A 24,984-nucleotide genomic window follows, 5' to 3' on the forward strand; every position below is an offset into this window, starting at 1 on the left:
TCTGGTCAGAATGCCCCTTGCTGCAATTGTGATGATTGTCTCTCGTCCCTTTGCTGCACACCTCTGAGAAGAGTTTGACTCCATTTCTCTGTAGCTAATCTACAGACAGACAGCTGACAACAGCAGTAAGGTCCTCTCTCAGCTGAACAAATATATAAGCATGTATTTAAAGATAAATTCTGTCCAAGTGAACTTTCCAGGAGCAGCTGATTGCACATAAAAAACTAATGTTACATTCATGAATACAGCCTAACATAATTTCCCTAGAAAATACAGTGATGATAAGGTTAATTATAATTTTAAACCTGATAATTTGCCATTCCCTTGTTTTTGCGTTTGCTAACAGGATGAAAAAAAAAGAAAACAAGGCCAAGACTCTGCTTATTACATGCAAAAATATTCATGTCCACAATATACTCAGCATGGGTCAAGACCCATGGTTTTTCTTCCAACTTCACCAATTAGATTGGAAATAAATATTTTTGATGTGTAAGCAGAATACACTTTGTCAGCATATGTATAGTTCATTGAAAGATTCCTAGAAGTAACATTCTGCAGTTAATATTTATGGTTGCTCATAATACAACTGACTAAACTGGCTTAGGGGAAGTTATTACTACAAGATATGAAGTCAGCTGTGGCAGTATTTAAACTACAATTTGTCCAAGAACACACTGTATGAAATACCCCATATAATAAAATATCACCTCAGTATTTTGCAGACTGTACACAAAACAAAAGCAGCCTAATTGCACAAAATGCTAAAATGTATTTAGGTATCTTTTTGCGTACTCAAAAACTATAGAACAACCGATTTCATTTGTTTAATAGCATATGTCCAGGACTTCAGAAAAATAAAATAAAAGTTATCAGCCTTCACGGCTTCAGAAAAATTACTGCATTCTAGGTTTCAAGCATTGCTGAATCATATTACAACATCCTACATACATTTTTGTGTTAAAGCTTTCATACTATTGCAGGTAATAGAACTTAGCATTTGAATATGCAAGCCTTGATGTTAAGGAACGGTATATCTTTGAAAGAGAATGGTTTCATATGAAGAAGAAAGAGTAAGCTGATCTGCAGAGTTGGTCTACAAAAATGACTTTTCTTTACTGCCTCTCTTTTTAAGTATAGAACAACTTCTTCAGAATAGAAGTTGATACAGCAGCTTTAGAGCCAAAATGTGTATTACTCTGGAATCATTCACAATTCAAGTAAAGCAGTATGAAAGATAAGATCTTAATCTAGTGAGAACTTTATCTTAAACTGAATCTAGTATTTCATCAGTTCAGCACTCTGAATTTCATCAGTTCAGTGGAACCTAAGTTTAAGTACTTTGATACATATCTTCTTTAGAAATCATGGTTGGTGCATTGGCTTCCCCATAAGTCCTTTACCTTCAAGGGAAGGAAATGACTTTCAGCAAACTATCAGTTTACTTTCAGTTTAACAATCCTCTAAAGCTTCAAGCTATCCTATCTGTTCAGCAGATGGAGTACACATTCAAAAATTATGATCCATCTATACTTACCATAATCAAAAATATACTTGATATTTTTGTGCAAGGATATGAATACCCATGACTTTTTTTATCCTATACCATCACAGATGCTCAGTCTGAATTTACTTAAGAAGGATGTGTCTAATCTGAGTACCCTATAGAGAATGAGCTTTGAAATTCCTCGTTAATTGCTGAAACAATCGTATTTCCTGCCTCCTCCAGCAATGAGATTGTGTAGACTATTTCACTGACTTGTAAAATGTTTCCTAGCTCTAGGTACCTACAAGTAATGCCAGACATAAATAACCAGTAATTACTTCTCAGCAGTTGGAAATGTACTCAGAAAAAATATATCAAATATTTCGCTATCAGAGTTGTCAATTTTCTTAAGGTTAAAGAAAAAAGGTTTAAGAAAAATATGCTTTTACCTTTCTGTACATACATCGCAGCAGGCATTTAAATCACCAGATTCTGCTGAAAGCAAAGCAAGTTCCTAGCATCTAAATTATAAATATTTCAAAAGGTAAAAGTGACATTTTTCTAAACCAAGGCAGGTTTCAAGCTCCTTTGCTCAACATGACCTTCGCAGGGCAGTCAGCCATCCCAGTGTAAGGCAGGGAGTTACAGGATCGCAGAGAGCTTTCCAGCCAATCAAACCACAGCTGTAATCTCTGCAATATTTCAAGCAGCTGCCCACTTAGACCCAGGATCTCCAACATACTATGATTGCCCATCATCAAGAACAGTAGGGAAACCTATTCTATGCTGTTCTCTTTTCTATTGAACAGAGGCAGGTAAAAGTCATTTTGTTTGTTAAAATGGGTTTTTCCCCCCCTTTTCCTCTTCATAGGCCTGATCACTAAAAAGTGAAGTAAAAATAAATTAATCAAATGAATAAATAAATCAATTTTGGTTTGAGATTGAAAATTTCTGTTAACAGTACTCCTTCAGCAGAACACAGGTCCTCCTTATGGATTAATTAGCGGCTAACACCTTATCTAATCACCTTACAACAGAACCTAGTTTTCCTCCCATCTTTCTTGCTTTTCAAAGAATCAGACATATATATGTCTGGATGAAACTTCAAATGGAACTTGTTTTTATTATTCACATCCTAAATTGGCTGAGTTGCAACATAACCATAACTTGCAGTTATTCCTGTGTAAATACAGATGGGCCACGAAGAAAAATACTTAAGGAGTACTGATCAGTAGATGATCCTGTATAAACCAGATTTAATCTTGATGCTATTGAATTGGTACTGAGATTGGTAGGACACAATTTCCCTCCACTTTCACTAGAATGTGTCTTAGTGAAATTTTATGCTATTTATCTCAGCAGTAAATTCATTCAAATATCACAGACTGTGCATCTGAGTTTAATTATTTTTGTCAAGTCCCCCAATGCTGTATTTTAAATGAAGAGCAAAGGCTACATGCAGAAGGAAAAAAAAAAACAAACCCAAAAAAACCCAAAACAAAATCCCAAAAACAACAGCAAAAGACACAGTAACAGCCTTTTATAGTTTTTTCCAAGTCGCACCCTTCAGCCACTATAAGACAAATACCTCAAATGAGAACTGATGGAATTATCTTATGAACAGTCATTAAGATTAAACTATGTTTTAACTAGTAGGAATTCACATTTTAAACAGAATTTCTGACAACCACACTGATGTCCATAAATTTATCCAAGGGATGCTAACTAGAATAAAAAATAAAGTGATTCAGTTAATGGTCTTCTGTTATTAAATCTCAACATCTGCAAAATTACTGATCTTATAGCAAGGTTCCAGATCCACTTATATCCTATCAAGTACCTGATGTAGATTTAATAATTTTATCTGACATACGTTGAGCAATGTTCCAGACCCACTTATATCCTATCAACTACCTGATGTAGACTTAATAATTTTATCTGACATATATTGCTGTGATAGAATGACAATTTCTTCTTTTTTAATTACCAGTTTATGTTAGCTTAATGTATATAAGCTTAATGTTTTCTTCTGTCCGATTAGCTTAACTCGGTAATCAATTAAGTGGTTCTTAGTAAACCTGCAATGTAGTATTCTAATGGATACTCTAATAAATATGCAACAAGCAACAATTTCTTTCTTAATTCAGTAGCATGGTACTTAATTCAATAACAAGGCTGATAAAATCAAAATCAACCAGAATATGAAGTTCTCACTGGCAATGCTTACAACAATACAGTACTCTTCCCGATCAACTAACACTTCTTTCACAAATGGCCTAGGCCATCTGACTTCCACGTAATGAACTTTTTAGAAAAGAAAATATATTTATTTTTAATTCTCCAAATTACAATTTGATGACTAAAGGGTCTGTAAGTCATAACAGTCATATATGTTACTTTTCAGCCTAAAGATTCTAGACAGACTCTCTCCAGTCATGATTCTTGCAAACAAATCTTGTACACTTCCTATTCGTATCCACAGACTTTAAATTAAATACCCATAACTTTAACTACAACAACTTCTTTCCTCCACAACTGCTCAGTTTCCACAATATTACAATAATTGCTCACTTAAACCCAACCAGAGCACTTCATAATATAACCAGGGATGATGTACGGTATCTAAAAACTTCCCTTAGAAAATGGATTTTACTTACTTTGTAAGTACAAGATGCAAGTCTTTCTTTCATCAACAGTATTAACACACTCCTACCAAATCTACTCTAAGAATAGATTGTAACAAAGATAATAAAAGTAGAACTAAATATTTGATTTTTATCAGGAAAAGACACGAGGGCTTTTTTTTCCCCAGCTAAAAGAACAGAATAGGAAAAGATTTTCTGAGGTCACTGAGGCACAGAAAGTAAAGTGATTATTTAGCTTCTATGTCAGCACAACCTCCTTTGCAGTGTTCTACCTGCCAGAAGACAGATGACTTGGTACAGGGACCTAAGTACAAACAAAAATAGAATAGAAATTGGAAGACTTAAGAAGGTCAGGCAGAGGAATTCGTAAAACGTTGTACAGTACTTCAGTCAGAAAGAAGCTTTCTTAAAATATCTATTCATGTTACATCTATCAGAATTTAGTAGGAAGTCTTTTCATAATTACAACTACTGATTCAAATTCAAGGCAGTTCCTTCAATAAGTACCTTCTTACTGATTTTTATTTTACTAGGCTAGTCGTCTTAATGAAATTCCAATTAGTGATGTTTTATGAATAGTATGTATTCACTTCGCACCACGTGAGAACTCTTGCTTCCATCAACTGAACAAGACCACATTCCTTCAAAATTTGGATTATTCAGTTTTGTGTGAATAGGCTGAAACTTGTTGAACCGTCACATAAAATCATCACAGCAACTATCTTCCAATTCTCATTTCTGAACAGGTATCAGTGAGGGATACAGCAGCAGAGACAACCTCACGTGCAGTACTTTGATTCTTCCTCCAGAGTGTTGATCTACACTGGATTTTTCAGAGCTCAAAACATGTAACCTTACAGAAAAATACTTAGCAGTTACCAAAAGCAAGGGAGTTTGCTGCAAGGCCTGAACATAACCTTATAGTCAGAGGAAGCAGTGACAGAGGCTACTTAATATCTTTCATCAGGGTAGAAGATAGGAAGTAAGCTTTTTTTTTTTGTAATGTCAAGAAATTTTCTATGTAAAAAGTTGTTTTTGTACTTAAAGCAATTATCCTTTTATATAAGAACTCACAAGAAGCTGACAAAATATACAACATTTATTTCTTTATTATTATAGCTGACCTTTAAAAACATGTTTTTAAATATACTGCCCATTTTCATTTAGCTATTATAGTTGAAAACTTTAGAAGAGTGTTACCATTCAGAATGTACAGAACAGCATTAGTTCTCAGTCTTTTTCCAGATTACATTAGCATAGCTATTTTTATTAAATGCATAAGCACACATTCTAAATTAGTAAAGGAGGGACACCTGGCAACCTACCCAGCAAGTAGGTTCCTGCTCTCAGTCACACCTTAGAGAAGGTTTTCTCTCTGTTAGAGAAGTAACATAAACTCCAAATGCTAAAATCAGTATCTGTGAATATTTACAGCCTTGCAATTTCATCATTCAAAATTTAACAATCCTATATATACTACAGTCACTGCTAACTCCTTTGTTAAAACCCTATTAAACAAGTAAAGAACAAGACTAGGTCCAAACTTTTATTTATTTTAAAAAACCCCACATTTTAAATGTTTGAATTAGTACTGTTGTGTCTTCATTTCAAAAGCTTACTTAAATTTTGTTATCTAGATAAAATTCTACATACACAGTATACATATGCTGATTTTTGCGATCTTCTACATGTTGTAACAACTTTTTTCTATATTAGGACAGGAATTTTGTAATAAAAAGAAGGCAAGATTTTACATTCAGGATATAGGGTTTTCAGTAGAGACAACCAAAATGAATTCTAGACCTATAAATCGCTCTTTGGCAACACCTTTTTACAACACCACTTACATTTGTACACAGTAGAAATCAAATTACATATAGGTAAGCTGGCAAAAATGCCCATTAATACACAACAGAAGAGCACTATCTCGATTAGTACCAGGAAGTACAGTTGCAGCATGTATTCCTAAGGACCCGCATGAGCTGTACAGCCCATACTGTGATGCTACAATGTTGTTGGCATTCAAACTTTACAGAGTAAAACCAGTTGGGAGAAGTCTACACATCCGATAACTCATTCTGCAATATCTGATAAAGTTCTACGTAACTGTTGGGATATACCTCAGCAGAGCTCTGATCAAGGTCCGCCTGGCAAAAATAGGCATTCATTTATCTTTTAAAGATGATCTCCTGTGCCACATGACTACATTCTCTCTTTGAAGATAAATAAATGCATTTCCAAACCAAAGAAAATAACACACTTCTTTTTTGCATCTGTTTCAGAGATGCAAAGGTAGCATTCTGGAACACAGAATGATGGAAATTACTTAATTTATTGAAAAAATATTCCTGTTTTGATTTTTAATTTATTAAGTCCCAGTAATATAGCAGTATCTAAATTAAGCACTCAAGCAAGTGATCAAATTAAGGATGATATTAATTTCCCTTAGTTCTGAACCAACTTAAAATTGTGAGTTCCAAAGCTGTGAGATGTAACATTGAGCTCTCTTAATTCTGGTATCAACAAGGAAGAGTTTAAGCCAAAAGGAAAAACATTACTTTAAAACATCTTCTAAAACGCTGAGGTAAGATTTAACTATTTGTAAAACACTAAACTGTGAGTAAACAAACCATTCTTTGCTACCAACTTATTGGCTCCACTGTTTTTATCTGACTCTGATTTTATACTTTTAAGGGTTAATGCCATCCTAAATATTATGTCTAAAGCCAGGTATATGCACATGCGTGCACAGACAGTGGCTGATTTTACAGCTGTGGTTGTGATGCATAGTTACATCCACATCAGATGCAGAGACAGGGATAACAGAGACACAGCACATGTTTCCATAAACTTGCAGTCTACATTTAATACCTTAACCAGCCACAACCACCACGAAGTACTTGGGTGCTCAGTTTTTACCAAAGTCAGCAAATAACAAAAATGTATGTTCATCAAGAACTACACTGGATCAGAGAAGAAAAACTTTTGGATCTGCGAGCAGTATCGCACACGTAATCACAGGCTGGGTGATCTCTCTTCGGGCGTCCAGGGCCACCAAGATTAACTCATCTCTTTGCTCCAAGGTTTGGCTGGCAGCCATCTACTTCCACAGGACTTTGCCAGTTGGGATCTCAACAATCCCTTTTAAGAGTTGCGATAGAAACAGCACCCACCCAGAGTGACACAGTATTTCTGATGGTATGAAGAAAGCAAAGAGCTTGGATGGCCCTGGTCAAGCTGCCATGAAGGAATATTTGACCTCAGCTCGTTCTGCAAAAGACCACGCTCCCACAACCTCATAGTTATTTTCTGCTATGACTTGGCAACGAGGAGACAGCAGGAAAATGTTAAGCAGCCAAGCAGGATATGAAAGGAAAGACGGTTTACATACCCATCTGCCTATCTCAGTCACACCAACACTTTCTCATCTGAATTTCTAACAGGAACAGAAAAAGCAGCAGCTGATGGGAGACCGGCCTTCCCTGTTCATGCCTCGCCTAAATCAGCCATATCCTCTGAAGGCCACCAAGTAAAATTCATACATATACATACATAGGTTGTCTATTCACAAGTGAGTTATAGAAATCATAGGTAAAGAACTGAAATGAAAATGATAAAAATACTAACCCGTTTACACAATGAAAGTCTCATGTACCAGAACTTAAGTCTCAAACCACTCACATGGGTACAAAATTACATCCAGATACTGTACCCTGCAAGTCTTTACAACACAATTAAAAACTTCACATTACAATAAGCTGGTAGGCCAAAGCTGCTTCTAACAGACCCCTATCATGAAGTACTTAACAACTTAAAAGTTTTTACTGATACATAAAATATCCTTCACTATTTTCATATCAGAACTATTCAATAGATTATTTTTACATTGTTTAACTTCCTTTGTATTGTTGTTAAAGTGTTTTTTTAATTCTCTAGTCTGATTATTCAGAGTACTTCCCTGAAGATTAAGAAAAACCTCAGTACAGTGCCTAAATACAATGTGACTTCTTCCATGTGGGTGTACATAAGCTCCACCAATAATAGGCAAAATTTTCAATACATATGAAAAAACCCACAGCATCTAAAATATTAGTTATCATGCCCAAAGATATAGCAGAGTGAAAGCAATCAATGCAGATGGCTCAGATGGTACCACAAACCTTCAAGAAGTATAATAAGAATGAAACTATTCATTCTGTTTTCTGATCAGACAACATGCTCATCTTCTGTTCAGTCTATTAATTACTAATCAGTTACATTCACTGTTCTAAACAATCACCAGAGCATGACTTGGACAGAGAGATGCACACGTAGGCAGAATCAAATTTTACAAGGAGTCATTAAGTGACCTGAAATTGGAGACCTTTTGCAATATTAGGTGTTGGAAACATGAATAAATTCATATTTGTAGCTAGACCATTTACAGAAAATCTTACATGCCAGACAATAAGACACACCATAAAGTGTAGTTTGCTTTAAGAGCTGGTAATGAAAATTGTCATATAAATTACCACTACAGTGAAGAGGTAGGCAAAAAAATGGGACAATCAGAAGAGATATACAACAAAAAGGAAGACAGACAATATAGCTTCCAAAGAGAGTTCTGTTATAATCTACATATTGTGCATTTCACTTACAAAACTAAAACCTTAAGCTTCAACTATCCAAGCAGCATGTACGATGAGTATGTATTATATCATTGCGTCAGTTATGCACACTTTGACATTCCATTTCTATTATTACATTAAGGCTGAAATGGAGTTTCTGTCCTCTCTTAGTCTTGCATATTTTCAACAGCGAAACACTGCCACCTTTTGGCTTGATACATAGACCTCCCCATAATAATTGTAAAATTATTTTTTTGTTTTGCTACATTTGTCCTTTATGGAGACAGCTGAATTCTTGTGATCTTATTTAAAATTTTATTCAGTAGCCAGATTTCTCCAGGGGGAAAAAAAAAAGTTAGTATTAATTGGTAAAGAAACACTATTTTTCTCACAAATATGAGTGTACAGCCAAACAACTCAAAAAGTATACTCCATTAAGCCACATAATGTTTTATCTATTTTCTCTCTTCATCTCACAGCGCTTTTTTCTTGGCAATTTTGGTACACATTTATACTGTAATATCTTTATATTTATACTGTAATATCTTACATTCCTTTCAAGTAAAATCTTGGTAATGCATTCTTCAAACATCTGAATTTTGAAAACTGTTTATAGGAATGACAATAATGCATTATTAAAAAATTCATGTTCCTTGTTCATATATCTACTTAGTATTGTACATTAAATATTAAATACTGATGGTTCAACATTTATATAAACATGTATTGAAATAGATGTGAAATTACTTACACCAATGATACAATGTCCCCACGTTGTACATCATAATTTCGAATGCTCCAGTGGTTTAAGAGCACTACATCAGATGCTTGTCTTCCCCCAGGATTCAAAGAAGGCTGAGAAAGGGGGGAAAAAATAGCTTTAGATCTACATTTCCTCTGTGAATCTTCCACCTAACTCTCATTCCATCAACAGGTGCAATCCATTAAAAGCAGTAAAAATGTACCCATTGAAGAAACTGTTGTACCCACCCACAACCTGTTGCATTCTGGGAAATATATGTCTTTATTAAATGCCATGTTAAATGTCATTCTTTTATGACAAAGTGTAGTTCGCATCTTTCAATGCACTACCGCATGCAAATTAAATTACACATACTTATGACAAGTCTGATGAAAAGAAGTGATTGCCTTTACTGCATATCATTTAATATTAAAACCAAAGGAGAACCAAGAACACTAAGCCCCAGAAAAAGCAAACTTTTTGCAGGCATCTTACTGCTTATACAAGCATAATGCACTAAAAATTAAATAGGTACTTGTAACAATACTAATTCTCACCTTTTGCAAAGGGAAAAAACAAACCCTACACCTACAGCATACGCTGACGCTGCCAGTAAATGTGAGCCTTCTGTAACAGGATACGAAGAAGCATGAACTCTCAGAGAACCATACAGTGAAATGAGGCTGTTCACTAACATCAACATTAAAATAACCAAGTAATTAATTAGTACAGAGTATTAGGAGGTACATAGAACTGTACACAATTCTTTTGTGTGACAGGGTACAAAACCAGGGTACCTGGTCAATGCTGGCTCTGAGTTAACCCATCAGAAAGGGCAGAGGAAGGAAGTAGCCCATCACAGTACTGTCTTCGTTGATTTTTACAGGGGTTATTTCAATACAAATACTCCTTGTATTAAGACAGAAAGTATTTAAGAGTAATCCAGGCTAAAAACTATGCTCCTAAACCAAGACGGATACTTAGTATTTATTCGTAACTTCAAAAGCGATTTAAAAGTGGTGATTTCTTTTTACTACAGTTTCCTCATTCATCTTTTCTTTTCTAACCAAACCAGTTGATAAAGACCTCTCTCACATGGTATCTGTGAAAAACTAGCTTTTCCAAGGGCAACGAGAAAGAATGTGCTGGGGTCTTGACTAGGTGTAATTCCCATGAACAGCAAGGAATATAATAGATCAAAAGACTAAATATGTCAGGGTGGGGGGAGGGAAATGTCGCAATATGTTTAGTCAAACAGCAAATGAGGCTAGTTACATTTTGAGCTGTGGACTATAAGGGCAAATTTCTAGCCAAGTAAGTCTGCAGATCAAAGCAAATCACCTTAATATCCACTGAGATATGGTCCAAGTCTAAACTATAAATATATTAACACCTATTGCTATTTTATCTACTAGAGTATACGCATTGCAAGAGCCAGATAAATGAAAACCATAACTTAAGTAGAAGATATTTGATAATATTTTTTTTTAATCAGGATATTCCAGAACGATTGTCCACCTTCTTAGCCTCTTCCATCAAATAATAGTATCTTTACAAACAAATTATTTACATACAAGTTCACAAACAATTCACAGTCATACTTATTTTACCAAATGCAGGTACATATGGGCCACAACCTAAAAATTATACTAAATATAAGGCAAAGAGGCCAATTTTACAAAGCAGGAATCATATATATGGCATATTCTTACAAAGTAAACTGCTTAGTACTCAAAAAGATCTACCTTAAAGGGCCAAAAGAGAAAGTCAAAACAAATGGAAATTTTAAACCCATTGTTCCAAAAGGTAATGTATTGCATAGCTGATACTTAGAAAAGATTTAAATGAGTGTTCACAAACTTTTCCTCTCAACTAAATCTACATCAACTTAATCTTACAGAGAAATACACCAGGTAGCTACAGTATACCCTAGTTGCATTATCCCAGTTGACTCCTACTGTTTTCTGTATTTAAACAAAGGAAATGCTTTAGAGTTTAAATACATTTGGATATTGCATAATCTTTTTAACTTAAAGCACTCTGAATGTAATACCATATTGCTTTCTATTTTTAACAATACGTTGCTCGTGGTTTTGACATACAGAGTAGATATACAACTCGTTACACATTAGAATTATGTTTGAGAGATAGACAGCAATGTAGATTTTTTTTCTCTCTTTCCCACTAAACAACCTGACATATTCAAAATGCACAGACAAAAATACTGTTTTAGTAGAAGAAATGTAAGGGAAACTAGAAGGAAACAACTTTCATTTTACATCAAGAATTACATTTTTCCATTAAAAAAAATAATCTAAATCCTTCAGCAAGTCTCTCTAACGTAAATAACATAAATTGTGATTCCACACACACAAAAAAAAAAGCATAGAAAGAATTTAATGCAGTGTATTCAGAGACAACTTACTCCCCATGACATTTTTACTAGTAGTAAGGTCTCAGGTCTAGCAAAACAAAAATACAGCTTCTGAAAAAGTAGTCAACAAATAGGGTCACAAGGGCTCTTTATTTTTACAAGAAACAAAATAATACCAGGGCTTCTTCCTTCCTCTAGCTTGAAGCATTATAACTTGTTTGCCTGATTTCTTGGCATAATAGCCTGCTACAAATGAGACACACAGGTCTTAATTTAGAACTGTGGTGCAGAAGTCACAAAACATTCACTCTTCCCAATTACTAACTAATCTAATGCTAAAAGCATGCAAATTGAGATCCCCAGCCATATGATGAAGCCTCACAGGACATGAGGTTCTGTAAGTAGGAGGCTAAAAGCATGCCCTTTTACTATAAATAATGATTAACTTGATAGTTGTTATGCTGCTAGTGAATACCAGAAGGTCACAACTTATTTGCTTATAGCTTGGGGAACAGAACATGAGCTCACAGGCTTAGGTACAGCAATCCTAATAATAAAGTTAGGAGAAACTGCCACAGAATAATTACAACTGCTATTATGCATAATGGAATAGAACATTCGATAATGTTTGCTGCTGAAACAAGTGTGCTTCGTCAGAGATCGCTGGTCAGGCTACTTGCTATAATCCTTGGTATTGAACTGTTTGCAATAGAACTTGCATATAAAGTTGCACATACGCTGTCATCATCCATCTCACTTGAAAACAGTCCATTTGATTTAATGAATTTATATATCCATGGGGGGGTTCCCTTTTCCACACCATTATGTATGAAGAGTTTGTAATACCAAACATGCAATGAAACTCAACAGAAAAAAACATAAATGCACATCAAGATGTCCATATGATAACATTTTAAAGTAAATATCCAGCATTACAAGAGGAGTCACAAAAAATCCACCACTACCAACTAAGAAATCATATTACCAGTTATTTGTGTCACTTACATTCAATGTTGTAAACAGATTAAGACTCACTTGAAACCCACTATTAACAAAATGCTAGAGGAGCACATCAATCTGTAAAATCCTAAGCAACAAAACCACCTCATGTGAGGACTGAAAAAAAACAGTAATTTTGGAAAGAAAAAAGGTAATGAAACAATTAAAAAATGTTAAAATTATAAACGGTGACAGTTCAATGTTATTCCCTATAGGTCAGAGTTAATACTCCTATACACTGAAGTCAGCACAAGTGACAGAATGACAGGTGGCTGAAAGCACTGTAAAAACACAAAATCAGCTTGAGACAATGAAATGCATGAAGTCTGTCCTAATTGACTGGGAATAAATCAGAAAAATTCTATTTTCATTAGAACCTTTATTCAGTGTGCTTGCCGGGGTGACAAAAAATATTACCATCATACGTAACTATGAAGCAGCAGTAAGGCTGGTCCAAAACAAAAACAGAAAGTGGGAGGGAGAGAGAGCAGCAACAGAGAACGAGAGTAGGAAAGCGAGCGTGACACAGAGAGATTTATTCCTGGCTTCTTGTCAGAACTTTTAATTTCAGGCTCTGCAGGAGCCACAATGATGAGTACCCAAAGCCAGCTAGACATTTCAGAGGTCTATTACAAACAAATTCTTGGGAATCATACCATGATATCTTCAAATTGAGACAATAGCACTGGAAGCATGCGATTGATGGATATATGACTACATGCTGATTGAACCTCACTCTCCCTCATACCCATAGCTTTCAGATACATTCAACATAGATCACACTTCAGAGAACGCAGCAAACAGATGGAAATGCAATGTGATGACCAGTACTCCTTCAGGCTACTCTGCAAGAGAGGGATATATTCCTTATAATTATGTCCCTGTCAGACTTAGTTAGGTGTCTAATAAATCTTGGCAAGGAAATTAGTATCTTACTAAAAGCACTAAGAAGTTTTTTTTGTAGTCTGAAAAATATCCATATGCATAGAAGTTTAAAACAAACTTCTATTTCAGAGCTACAGTCCAGAATAAAACCAGAAAGATAATTTCACAGACACTGTGATGTCAGTAACATTAGAAATGTCATCTTTCAACCTACCCATACTTCAATAACAGAGGGAATGTTTAGTCAACAGATACATCAAAGGAAGAGCTTAGATTTTAATCACCCAGTGAATATGTATTACTTTCCCTAGCCACTACAAAGAGTGCATATCCTTCTTTGTCAGGTTGAATAAATCTGAGCAAATAACTGTAGGGTTTTTCAAATCTTCCATGGATAAACCACAGTTAACTGTATGCCCTTCAAGTGAGTACAAAAGCAACACTCCAGAACAATACCAGAGCACTCCCTAACACTTGAGATTTTGACTTCAAAGGAAACAGAAAACTGAGGTCTTCACCTGGGGGGCTCGACAGTCTTGTGGAGTAGGAAAACCTGGAAAATTTCTTTCCAGCTACTGAGATAGAACTATCCAAACAAAAATGGATGTCAAACAGAACATTATGTCAGAGACAGAAAAGACCAAACAATGAAATGCAATGTGGCATGCTAAAAAAGACAACCCCTCAGAAATTAAAACAAAACAAACAAAACCAAAACAAAAAACAAAAAACCCAAACCAAAACAAAAAAAAAACAAAACCAAAACAAACAAACAAAAAAAAATAAGGAAAACCATAAAATTCAAGATGCATCTGCATCCTAAAAGCTGCATGTGGCTCTAAATCCCAATACAGGCAAAAATGGGGGAGTTGTATTTGTCTGATTTTGTACTTATCTAGATGCTGTTATACATTTGAATTTCTCCTGTCTGAAGATAGTAAAAAGAAAAAGAAATTGTTTTTCCCCATTTCCCACTCCTCTCCTCTCTTCAGCTAATTTCTAGCTCTGCAACTGTAATCCCTAAATCCTCCTACCTTTGATTGGTCATCAGTGATATTCAGAATAACATTCATGAAAAGGACAAAGGTATCGTATGTTATACCTAACTTCTGGTCCTGGATTGTAGAATGACTGGAGTACAATGATTTTACTTTGGTCCCTGTTCTTGAGGTGAGAGCTGCCTTCTAGACCAGGTGAGGTTACTTGACAGAAGTTCAACACCAGATTATAGACTGGCACAAAAGGCACAATGCCACCTTGCTATTCCCTCCTGCCCACTCCATGCTTTTCTATAGCATTAAACATAAATCAGCAAAGCCCAGGTTTTGTTTGCATGAACGCCGCACAATTCAAACCCCAGCAGCTGGTCTTGACTGTTGTGAAACCTCTCTTCAAGGTACTGCGCTTATTCAGATAATCAGAAAATAGGGCTGGGCATCTGAGAATCAAATCCTTAGTCTCCGCTAACTGGAATGTTGCAACATTGGAACAAAATAAATTACAGTTATCAGTGGTGATGCACAACAATATGCAGTGCACGTGATTCAAAATGCAAAGTAGCACTAAAGAATTGGCTAACTATGTTACAACATGTATTTTTCAAGTCCAAATAACAGAGGCAACAACGTAGCTGTTCATTATCATAAGTATTTCTTTATCTTCTATATTTATTCACTTGTACTGGATAAACACTCAGTATAACCAACGTAAAAACAGTGAACTGATACTTATGTCCTGATAAGCACAGATATTAATATTAGATTGGGGCCATTTTCAGTATTCTTCACTGAAATGTTACCATTTGCCTCACAATTACTATAATACAGCTACTAAAAATTAATAAAGACTCTCTGTGAGTCATCAGTTCAATCCCAAAAGACAAAAGGTAGTGCTCAAAAAAGAAATCTTTATTTCTAAATGACTAGGAAGATTAAAAAAAAACCCATATCTTTTTCACTACTTATCTATATATTTTTATTTTACTGAGACAGAATTTTGGGAAGTTTTGTTCTCAAAAGCTTTTCTTTTCACATCTTAAGATATTTGTTTAACAAAGCTGAAATTAAACGATTCCGTACTGCAATGTGGTCATTTAATACCAGTTGTGAAAAAGATTTTTCTTCTACCTTGCTATTGTCAGTGGACAGTCACTTTTTAATTTCCTGACACACCAAAGATATTTCCAGCAATACCTGCATTGATGCTCCTTCCACCCGTGCTACGCAGGCAACTCTGTCCAGGAAAGTCACCGTTACTGGAACAGCAACAAAGAAGCCTTTAAAAAAGGCTTTAACGTATCTCTTCCCCAAACCTTGAGCCTGTGCCATAATCTGAAAAATATGACGAACATGGGGAAAAAAAGCTGTTATAAAGCAAATTTTAAGTAGCAACAACATTGTAGCAATGTAAAAAGGAGCAGTTAGGAATAAATTAATTATGTTATCTGTTAGGACCTCCCAATATCCAGTGAAAAAATCTTCATCAGAATTTAAGTCTATTCTACAGAAGAGAGCTTGATACTTGACATTTACCTTTAGCTACTTTGACCATTTCTTGTGATCCTGTGCCAGCAGAAGTACTTGATAAAAATGACCCAATGGTAACAATTCAGCTAAGCAAAAAGCAAACTGATACAACCAGACAAAATCTAATCAGATATTTCTGGAAAAAAAAATAATAAAAAAAATCAACTAGATCAAAATAACCAATTACAGACCAGTCAGTTGGGAGTTTACACCCAAAATTCTGTAAATAATTTTCTCTCTATACAGTGGTAATTATTAATTTGTGACCCCCCAAAAATAGATTGTGCTATGTAAAGGAAAAGCTGGCAATTTGCAATACATTACCATTTCTTTATGAGATATTTTCACATAGAAAAGTGCACAAATGCACACTTGTGGTAACTGCAAATATGTAAAATCAATTGTCACGTATATCACAGGGACACAGTAACACAATGACTCTACATAATGACAACCACATCAGAAAGTTAAAAGCATACTGTCAGACTAGGCAGCTAAGTAATGACACGTGGGACTACTCCACTCCAACTCACCATTTATTATGCTGTCTCCCATCTATTTATTTAGCCCCAAACCACTAAACATTCTTGAAAAACACCTACAAAGTATACTGAAACACAAAAGTTGTTCGATCGCATTACTGATACCTCTGAAAAGCAAGGTGAGTACCCAGGTACTGCTGAAAAGGTACAAGACTATTTTACATATCATATTTTTACACATCATAAAAAACGCTGCCCTTCACCTATTGGCAAGTCCAATTTAAACCTTTGTTTTTATCTAATAAACACTCCTGGTAGACCCTGCACAAGATCAGTTTGTGGAGTCTGTGCTCCCTCTTTTACATCCTAACTCAAACAGACAGCAAGAGAAGGACAAAACAGACTGCACCCTCAACTTTTGAGACCTTCAGTGTGATTATATTCAAGAACATGGAATTATTTTTCAACCAAAATAATAGAAAAGATAAGTACATGCAGTTTGGTTCAATCCTCTTACAAACAGAATATTTAGAATTTCAGAATATAATCATGTTTTCTTTGTTGCATTTTCAGAAATATGGAAGTGATGAACTATGTGTATGCAAATTACAAATTCAAATCACTCTGATTAAATAGTACTGAAAGCAGTATTGCTGTCCCGGATATGGCTACTCAATTCCATAAAGCTCCTTACACTTAAGAGAGGAAACCCAGTTCTACACAGGAAGCCATCAGCATATTCTTCACTAAAATTATTTACAGATATTAATAACTTTGCAATGACAAGATCTGTCTTCTAAAAGACAGGAACATCTTTACTATTACTTCTGACATTCACCTTCACAAGGTTTTAAATCTCTTTCATCTTTTTTTTTTAAAGTGGAAATACTTCACTATCATCTATAACTCCTGCTCATAACACAAGTTTAACTAGTAAAATGTCTGAATGTACTTAATGCTTGTAATTTGATTATGTTTTCTTTCAGTGAAAACATTTTCAATTTTCATTAACAGCTTTCACAAAGAATCTGAAATAGGTTGTGAAACAGAACAAAAACCTCATAAATTCAAGATAAATGTTAAAACACTTTCAGCTTATCGTTTAAGAACTCCTTATTGGAATCAATCAACCAGAAGACACTGTTGCCTCAATCCGCACAGATTTAACTTTTATTCCACATACAAATAGAATCTCTAAAAATCAGGTATTTGTCTACTGTTTAACTAACGGTACGATTTTATACACCTTAACACCCTTCTATCAACCCACTGATTCTGACCTTTGCCTGTCGAGTTTTCTGGCTAGAATTCTACTACTCTGCTATGAGCTCTAGCATATCTCAGACCTCCTCCAGTCTAACAGCAATGTCAGCCTCAAAACACAATTTCAAGATGTTGCCCACAAACGTATCCACCGTATTCTATGTACAGTCACTCTTTGAGCTGAAAGACATTGTCTGACAGATGCATCACAATATGATGGATTTAGGAGTATTTTTTTTTTAAACTTTAAGAAATTAGACAGATTTACTTACTTTTCAAATTCCTCATAGCAAACTTATTTTTCATTAATAATGAAGCATGAATGTTGACCCCCATTCCTTCTACTATAATCACTCATAAGCTTTGTTGTTAACTTCTTGCAAAAGACCCATGCAGGTATCTACAGAAAAATCTAGTATCTGCAGAAAAGTAATTGGTCAGACAATCCACTGGAGTCCCACGATATGCTCTTGGAACTGCAATTAATAGTGACACAGAAACTAGCAGCCAGGTTAAAAGAGCTAAGATAAAATGCTACATTCTCAGTATATCATTTGGCCAAGGCAACACCAGGAACATTAAGCAGCTGTGGACAAAAATAAGAGTTCAGGTCCTACTTTTGTGGTTTTGGACACATGCAGTATTACATTGCACAGCATGAATAAAGGTGAGGAGAAAAACACCAACAGCACCCCTACAAGCAACCAATTTACAAAGCCACCAAAGCCAACAACAGCTGTTGTGCTGAAGGACTTCTCTACTTGTACTGAATTTCCCTTCCTTCCTCTACCAGGCAACTGATCAAACCACTGGTTTTATCTTCTATCCACACCAAGATGAATCCTTCACTTCCAATCATGCTCTACATTCTGAAAAGTTTCCTGGTTCCCCGCCTCCCACAGTAAGGGACAGCTTTTCCCCAGGACACAAACTGAGCAGGCCTGGGGAAGCCCTTCCCAAAAGATAGTAAACATATGCACACCCATTTTAAACAGTTTGAGAAAAATTACTTAAAAACAAATTCATCTTTAACCTTAAGTCCTTCGATGTAACAAAACATTTTTAACACAAGAGTAAGATGTTACTACATGTCAGTATCTCACTGGAAAGTGTGCACTTTTTTGCCAGCTTTATTTCATGAGCTTTCCCCTCCAAAAAAACACAGACAAGCATTTACCACGGGGTAAGTATATGCACATGCAGAGTTGACACAATCCCACTGCCAGTAACTGGAAGGTTACCCATCACTCTTTCAGTAAGAGGGACTTCAAGTTGTCTTGCATTGCCACGGGGGAAGACCCTGAATGTAGGCAGCAGAAAGATGGTTTGAAGCATTACCTTCTACCAGTAACTGCACACATGAATGCATAATCCTCAACTGATAAATACTGTTCGATTAAAATGTGCAGTGTTTTCTTTTCTCATACTTAGGTGGTCTTAGGAGAAAAGAAGGGAAAAAAGTAATGATAAGTATTTACTGCGGTCGCAAGAAAGAATTTAGGGTAGCAAAGGGTAGACAACACAGATTCTTACAATTTTTTTTTTAAAAAAACAACTAATTTTCCAGTTGGAGTATTTGCTTACAAATACAGAAAACATTAGATAGCTATCACTCCTGGAGATAATATTCTGCTCACAGACATTATATTTTATACCTCAAGCGCTCTAATTAACTATTTTTTTAGAAAACATATTCGAGAAAATTTGTGAAAACTACTGAAGGAAATATTGCCATAACTTTCTAATATTTCAATTTGATACATTTTTCTCTATATTATAGAGAAAAATTATATTTATAATACAGACTCTTTCTAGTCTACATTTATTTTATACTCATATTATACAGATATATCTATTATTTTATATTTACATTTTTCTATATCAAATTAATTAATGGGTTCATTAAAAAATGCATACATCTCACATGTGACTGTCATTTATATATAAAAACTTTGATGTCCAACTTTCAAAGTAAATTACAAATTTTAGCAAGGTTGAAATTAAGTATTTCCAAGTCTCTACTCTACTTTATTTTTACAATCTGCGGTTACAAAGTTACTTCTAATGCTCCTTTAAATGACAGTTTACTTATTTTTTTGAAAAGTGCCCTCCAGAATGGATAGCCAACTTGTTAACAGCTTTAAATCTAATTATATAGAATTTGAAAAAGGGTTGGACAGTAACAGCCAACAAAATTGTTAAGGACAAGAAGCTGATTATTTCACAGGTATATAAAAATATGCTAACAAGTTTGAAGGACACAGCATGATTTCCTAATATATAAACAATAAAAGATGATAATCATATATACTACTTAAAAATTGTAAATTCATCCAAGTAATAAATCAGTAAGTAACAGTTGGTTCAAGTGCTTCCTAAAAATAAGAGCTCTGTGAAGTATCAAAGTTTAATGATACTGAGTGGAACTCTCTGGTATAAAGCACCTGTAGATTTTAAGAGCATCACATTTCCAGAGTAAAATTCTACAATCCAGTACTATGCCTGTTTTATGCTGACAGTTAAATATACAGCAGGTTTAAACGTATGTCAGTGGAGCAAGCAAAGGATCTTTGCTGAAAAAAATAATTTTACCACCACATATTCCTGGATCTCTGCCCAGTCAGTGAGACCTTGAATAAAATCAACAAATCACAATACTTAAAAGATGGTGCAACAAAATCAAACACATAAAACAAAGTAAAAATAATTTAGAGATGCATACACTTATCAGCATTTATAAACTGTTCTTGGTTTAGGAAAAAAAAAAACACAAAATAATTCAGTAGAACTGACAAACTTCAAAGCAACAACCTTGAAAACTTGTTTGAAATGGCAACATGAACAAGAAAAATCCAAGATCAAAAATGCTAGCATATAGCAGGTCAAAGCATTAAGAATTTCACATTGTGCAGCTCAGAGATTAAGGCAGATGGAGCACAGCATTATCTGGACTGAAGTATCTGGTGCACAAAAGGTCCAGGGATTATAATGAGCCTCTCGTGGGTACTACAACATATGGAGCAGAGATGCTATTTAGATAGCTCTTTACATATAAAATGTTTATTTTTTCTTACACTTGCCTGCACATTAGAAGACACTGTTTATCAAACAGCCTGCAGAAACTCATCAAGTAACGTTCAGAAAGCCCCAGGTTAAAATATATTTGCAAATCTAGGTACTTAAAAATTACCCACAGAAGTATGATAGGAAAAATAGCTGTAAAAACAAGGCATTAGCAGTCATCCACAAAGGAAATAAAATGGCCCCTGATGTGCTTCTACAAGAAGGCATGTGAAGGAACAGGAAGGAGAGAATTACAACATATACGCAAAACAACTACCCAGCCAAGACTCCTACATTAGTTTGAAATGACCTATTTGATCTAGTTGAGAAATTAGTAACTATACTATGTAGAGTTCCATAATCCATGGATTATATCTGTCAATCTCAATATGCATTTTTCTATAAATCAATGGCATCACACTAGAACTCAGGCACATATAGTTTGAAAACAAGGAAGACTTTCATAACAGAAAATACCAAAATGCATGAATAAGCCCAATTCCATTGCACCCTATGAAATACAAAATTGAGCACAAAAGCTTTTGTTTTAAGTAAGACTGGTACAACTTGAAGAAAAGGTTATACCTGGTCTAACAGTTGTGATGAATGGGATGCTGCTCAGTGTCAGAATTTGTGTAATCTTTTTAACGTGTGCCTCTTCTACAATCTTTCATGATACAAGGCCAGAGTGAACTACTGCCATACAGCCTGACCCTCATTTCCCACTTTAGTTGTACATTTCAATAACTTTTACATTACAGTGATTTTTGTAAGGGTACATGTATGCAGACTTTTTAGTAGGCTAATTTAATTCATATTAATTTAACAAAGTACAGGCTGATGTACACAATGATGGTGATGACTGCCTGTTCTGGTTTGAGCAACACAGGATTAATTTCTCTTTCAGTAATTTTACTTTTCAGTAAGGTCTCTTCTAATCCTTGGGAAAACTACATTTCTAGAAGACTGTAGTGTCTGAATTTGTGAAAATATTTACTGTATAGCCAGCTGTGGTATGTGGGTTTCAAGGTCTCAGTGTTTTCAAGCCTTGCCAGGTGCAGGGATGGAGAGGGGTGAGACCCAGGCACTTGACTCAAGCTAACCAGCAGGATGGTTTCATACCATGAACATCACACTCAATATAAATTAGAAAGTTTGCTGAGGAGTTTCTCCTCTTCTATGATGGCTGCGATCCTGAGAACTTCTTGCCCCAGTGACAGACCCCTGAGCCCTTCCCTTCCTTTTGAAGCCACAGCTCTCGCAGTGTCCGACATTTGCTGGTCCCTGCTGGGAGTGCACAGCTTCCTGCTGATAGAATGGGCTGAGTATAATCCTTGTATATTTTATATTGGTATCGGGATCAATATTGGTTCTTTAGTATTTTAATGTTAATTATTTTGTCTTATTCTATTAAATTTGTTCATATTTCAATCCTCGTGTTTCCTTGTTTTTTCCTGATTCCCTTTCCTGGGTGGGGAGGGGTCACCAGGTGAGCCAATAATTGTCTAAATGACAATAAATTGTTGTGAGTTCTTCAAACGATAACACTGCCATTTAATAATTAGTCCGTGTAAGTTTTCAGTTAAAAATAATTAAAATAGGTCAGTCTATGTAAGTTTTCATTTAAAAATATTGTCTAGTTCCAGAAGGAGCTCTCATTTATCTTTCAACAAAGAGAACTCCATCCTGGTATTCCACCACAGTGCTGAAATTTCTATTCCATTGATGTATTTATACTGTACGCACTTGTTTTCCACACAATATTCCTCCATCATATTAATCTCCCTGTATTCCTCAGCATACGGTCATTAAAGAACACCACTCTACTGCGAGTTTGGAAATACCACAAATCACGGAAATGACTGTTGCATTGCTGAAGCAGCAAATCCTAACCTAAGCAGCGTTTTCAGTGACTATGTGTCACTATGCTCTGTAACGCACTGCTCTTCTCCTTCTCCTAGGTTAGTCATTTTGTCCTGATATCTAGATGTTTTGCTTGTTCCAAATACAAAGCAGCAGATTTTGCTGGCCTCAACTCCATTATATACCATTTTTGTATGCCCTACCTTGAATTAAAGCAATTACAATGTCCATGTAATAGCTCCCATCACTATGAAATATGCAGAATTCTTTCCAGTATACCACAATACAGAAAAGCAACAATAAAAATCCAGTTTTGTAATCTTCTCAGAGCTATAACATAAATAGAAGTCCCCAGAAGCAGACAAAAATAAATCAACACAACAAACTTTCAGCTTAGAAACCACATCAATGCAAAAAAGCTTAAACCACAACAATCAGCAACCTGATCTGTCACAGAATTAGTATTGGGGAAAAAAAAACCAAAATAGTTTAACGTGGAACTTTTTCTTCTTTTAAGCTAGTATTACTACATCCCACCACTAGGATCTATCCCATGTACACAGGCTCAGTCCACACATTGGTTGTAACTGGAAAGAAATTCATAGTGCTTATTCTTACCAATTCATTTTGTTTCTCAAGGATGTGAATTTTACCCTTATGGACAATCTTGTATTTCCAAACAAAACACTTCACTCTTCAAATACAAAGCAAAAGCAGAAGAAAATTCAACTGTATATGAAAGTTACTCTCAGCAATTAAAGTAACAAGTAGTTCAAAATGGACAGTAATCAGCCACCCCTCAGTTCTGACAACTTAGGATTCCATTTTACACAGGTAAGCAATCAAGAAAAGGAACAGAAATACAATCACTTTTCTACATGTATTGCAATACCAAAAAAAGATCAGTAATTGTTATAAATTGGATCTTTCCAGGGCATTTAAACTTAAGATGTACTGCACAGTCTTCAAGTACTATCCCACAGGTAACTGGCAGAGTACCATTTGTTCTAACATAAAAGACACAATAACTGCTTTTACTCATGTTTCTATATATTCAAAGAAAGTATTAATCATTCATATATATTGTACATAAAGGAAAGTACTAAATTACATCAATTTTGGAACACACTTAAGTGAACAACATAACTGCCTCTTGCAACTGAAAGTTCTGTGTTGCCTTTCAGCTTAAAGATTCAATGCATGCAAAATAAGTTAATTTTATAAATTGATTTGAAGTGCCCTTTACAAACAACTACCAGCTGCTGTTATGTTTTGGTCTCAAGTAGACTGTATAAATGAGGTGTTGCTTACAAACTCACTCAATATAATTTGTAAATTATATTTAGAGTAAACAATAGCATAACCTTTAATTCATTTGCACATTTCCCTATTCAGCTCTCTGGATTCTTTCAAGTACTATGAAACTGTCGTGTTAGTTGTTATCCAGAATCAAACTTCGGCAAAAAAAGAAAAAAAATAAAATATTCAGTTTTAAACAAAATATACAGTGTTAAGTATTCATATAACATTGAATAAGCGACCTAAGAATAATAGCATTCAACTTAAAACATGAACATTGTCAGAAAAAAACTAAATGCGAAAAATTCATAGATTAAGAACAAGTAAGTTTAGTAGAGAACAGGGAAGTTTCTTCTAGACTAATGAAAAATCAAATGAGTAAATAGAAGAAACACGCTTCTCAGCTACGAGTCTGTCAGGTATGCAAGTATGCACTGAGTATATAAGGACAGAATAATAAGTGACAATAATATTTATTATGCTATGAATAGATCCGAAAGAAAGAACTGAGAGAATGTATTTAGTACTTTAAAGGTATTTTCCACTTTCAGTGTACTTTACAAAAATTACTAGTTCTTCCACAACTACTGTAGAGAAAGCTTTGTGCATACTTGCTCAAAACAGGGGGAAATTAGAACTTATTCCCCAACATAACATCTCCGTGAAAACTAGCAGTAAGAGCTGATGACCAGCTACTTACTACTTATAGTCTGTGGCATATTAATAAACTAAACATACAAACTAATATGCAAAA

The 24,984-nt window shown here is 35.0% G+C and overlaps 1 protein-coding gene across 3 annotated transcripts in view; it reads right to left on the reverse strand.

Moving 5' to 3' along the window:
* The window catches only part of IMMP2L (inner mitochondrial membrane peptidase subunit 2), a 470,689-nt gene that overhangs the window by 442,305 nt on the left and 3,400 nt on the right, over positions 1 to 24,984 (reverse strand). Inside the window, exons 1-3 of one of the 3 annotated variants that reach the window (XM_054186960.1) lie at positions 19,203 to 19,676; positions 15,928 to 16,065; positions 9,487 to 9,590 (exon numbers count right to left, since the gene is read on the reverse strand). In XM_054186960.1, the coding sequence (XP_054042935.1) occupies positions 9,487 to 9,590; positions 15,928 to 16,065; positions 19,203 to 19,340 (380 nt within the window). In that variant the 5' untranslated portion in view covers positions 19,341 to 19,676. Of the gene's footprint in view, positions 1 to 9,486; positions 9,591 to 15,927; positions 16,066 to 16,266; positions 16,678 to 19,202; positions 19,677 to 24,984 lie in introns of those variants that run through there. The other 2 variants (XM_054186976.1, XM_054186971.1) reach the window with 2 other exon arrangements.

Source organism: Rissa tridactyla, chromosome 1 (genome assembly GCF_028500815.1).
Source record: "Rissa tridactyla isolate bRisTri1 chromosome 1, bRisTri1.patW.cur.20221130, whole genome shotgun sequence".
NCBI classification, from domain to species: domain Eukaryota; kingdom Metazoa; phylum Chordata; class Aves; order Charadriiformes; family Laridae; genus Rissa; species Rissa tridactyla.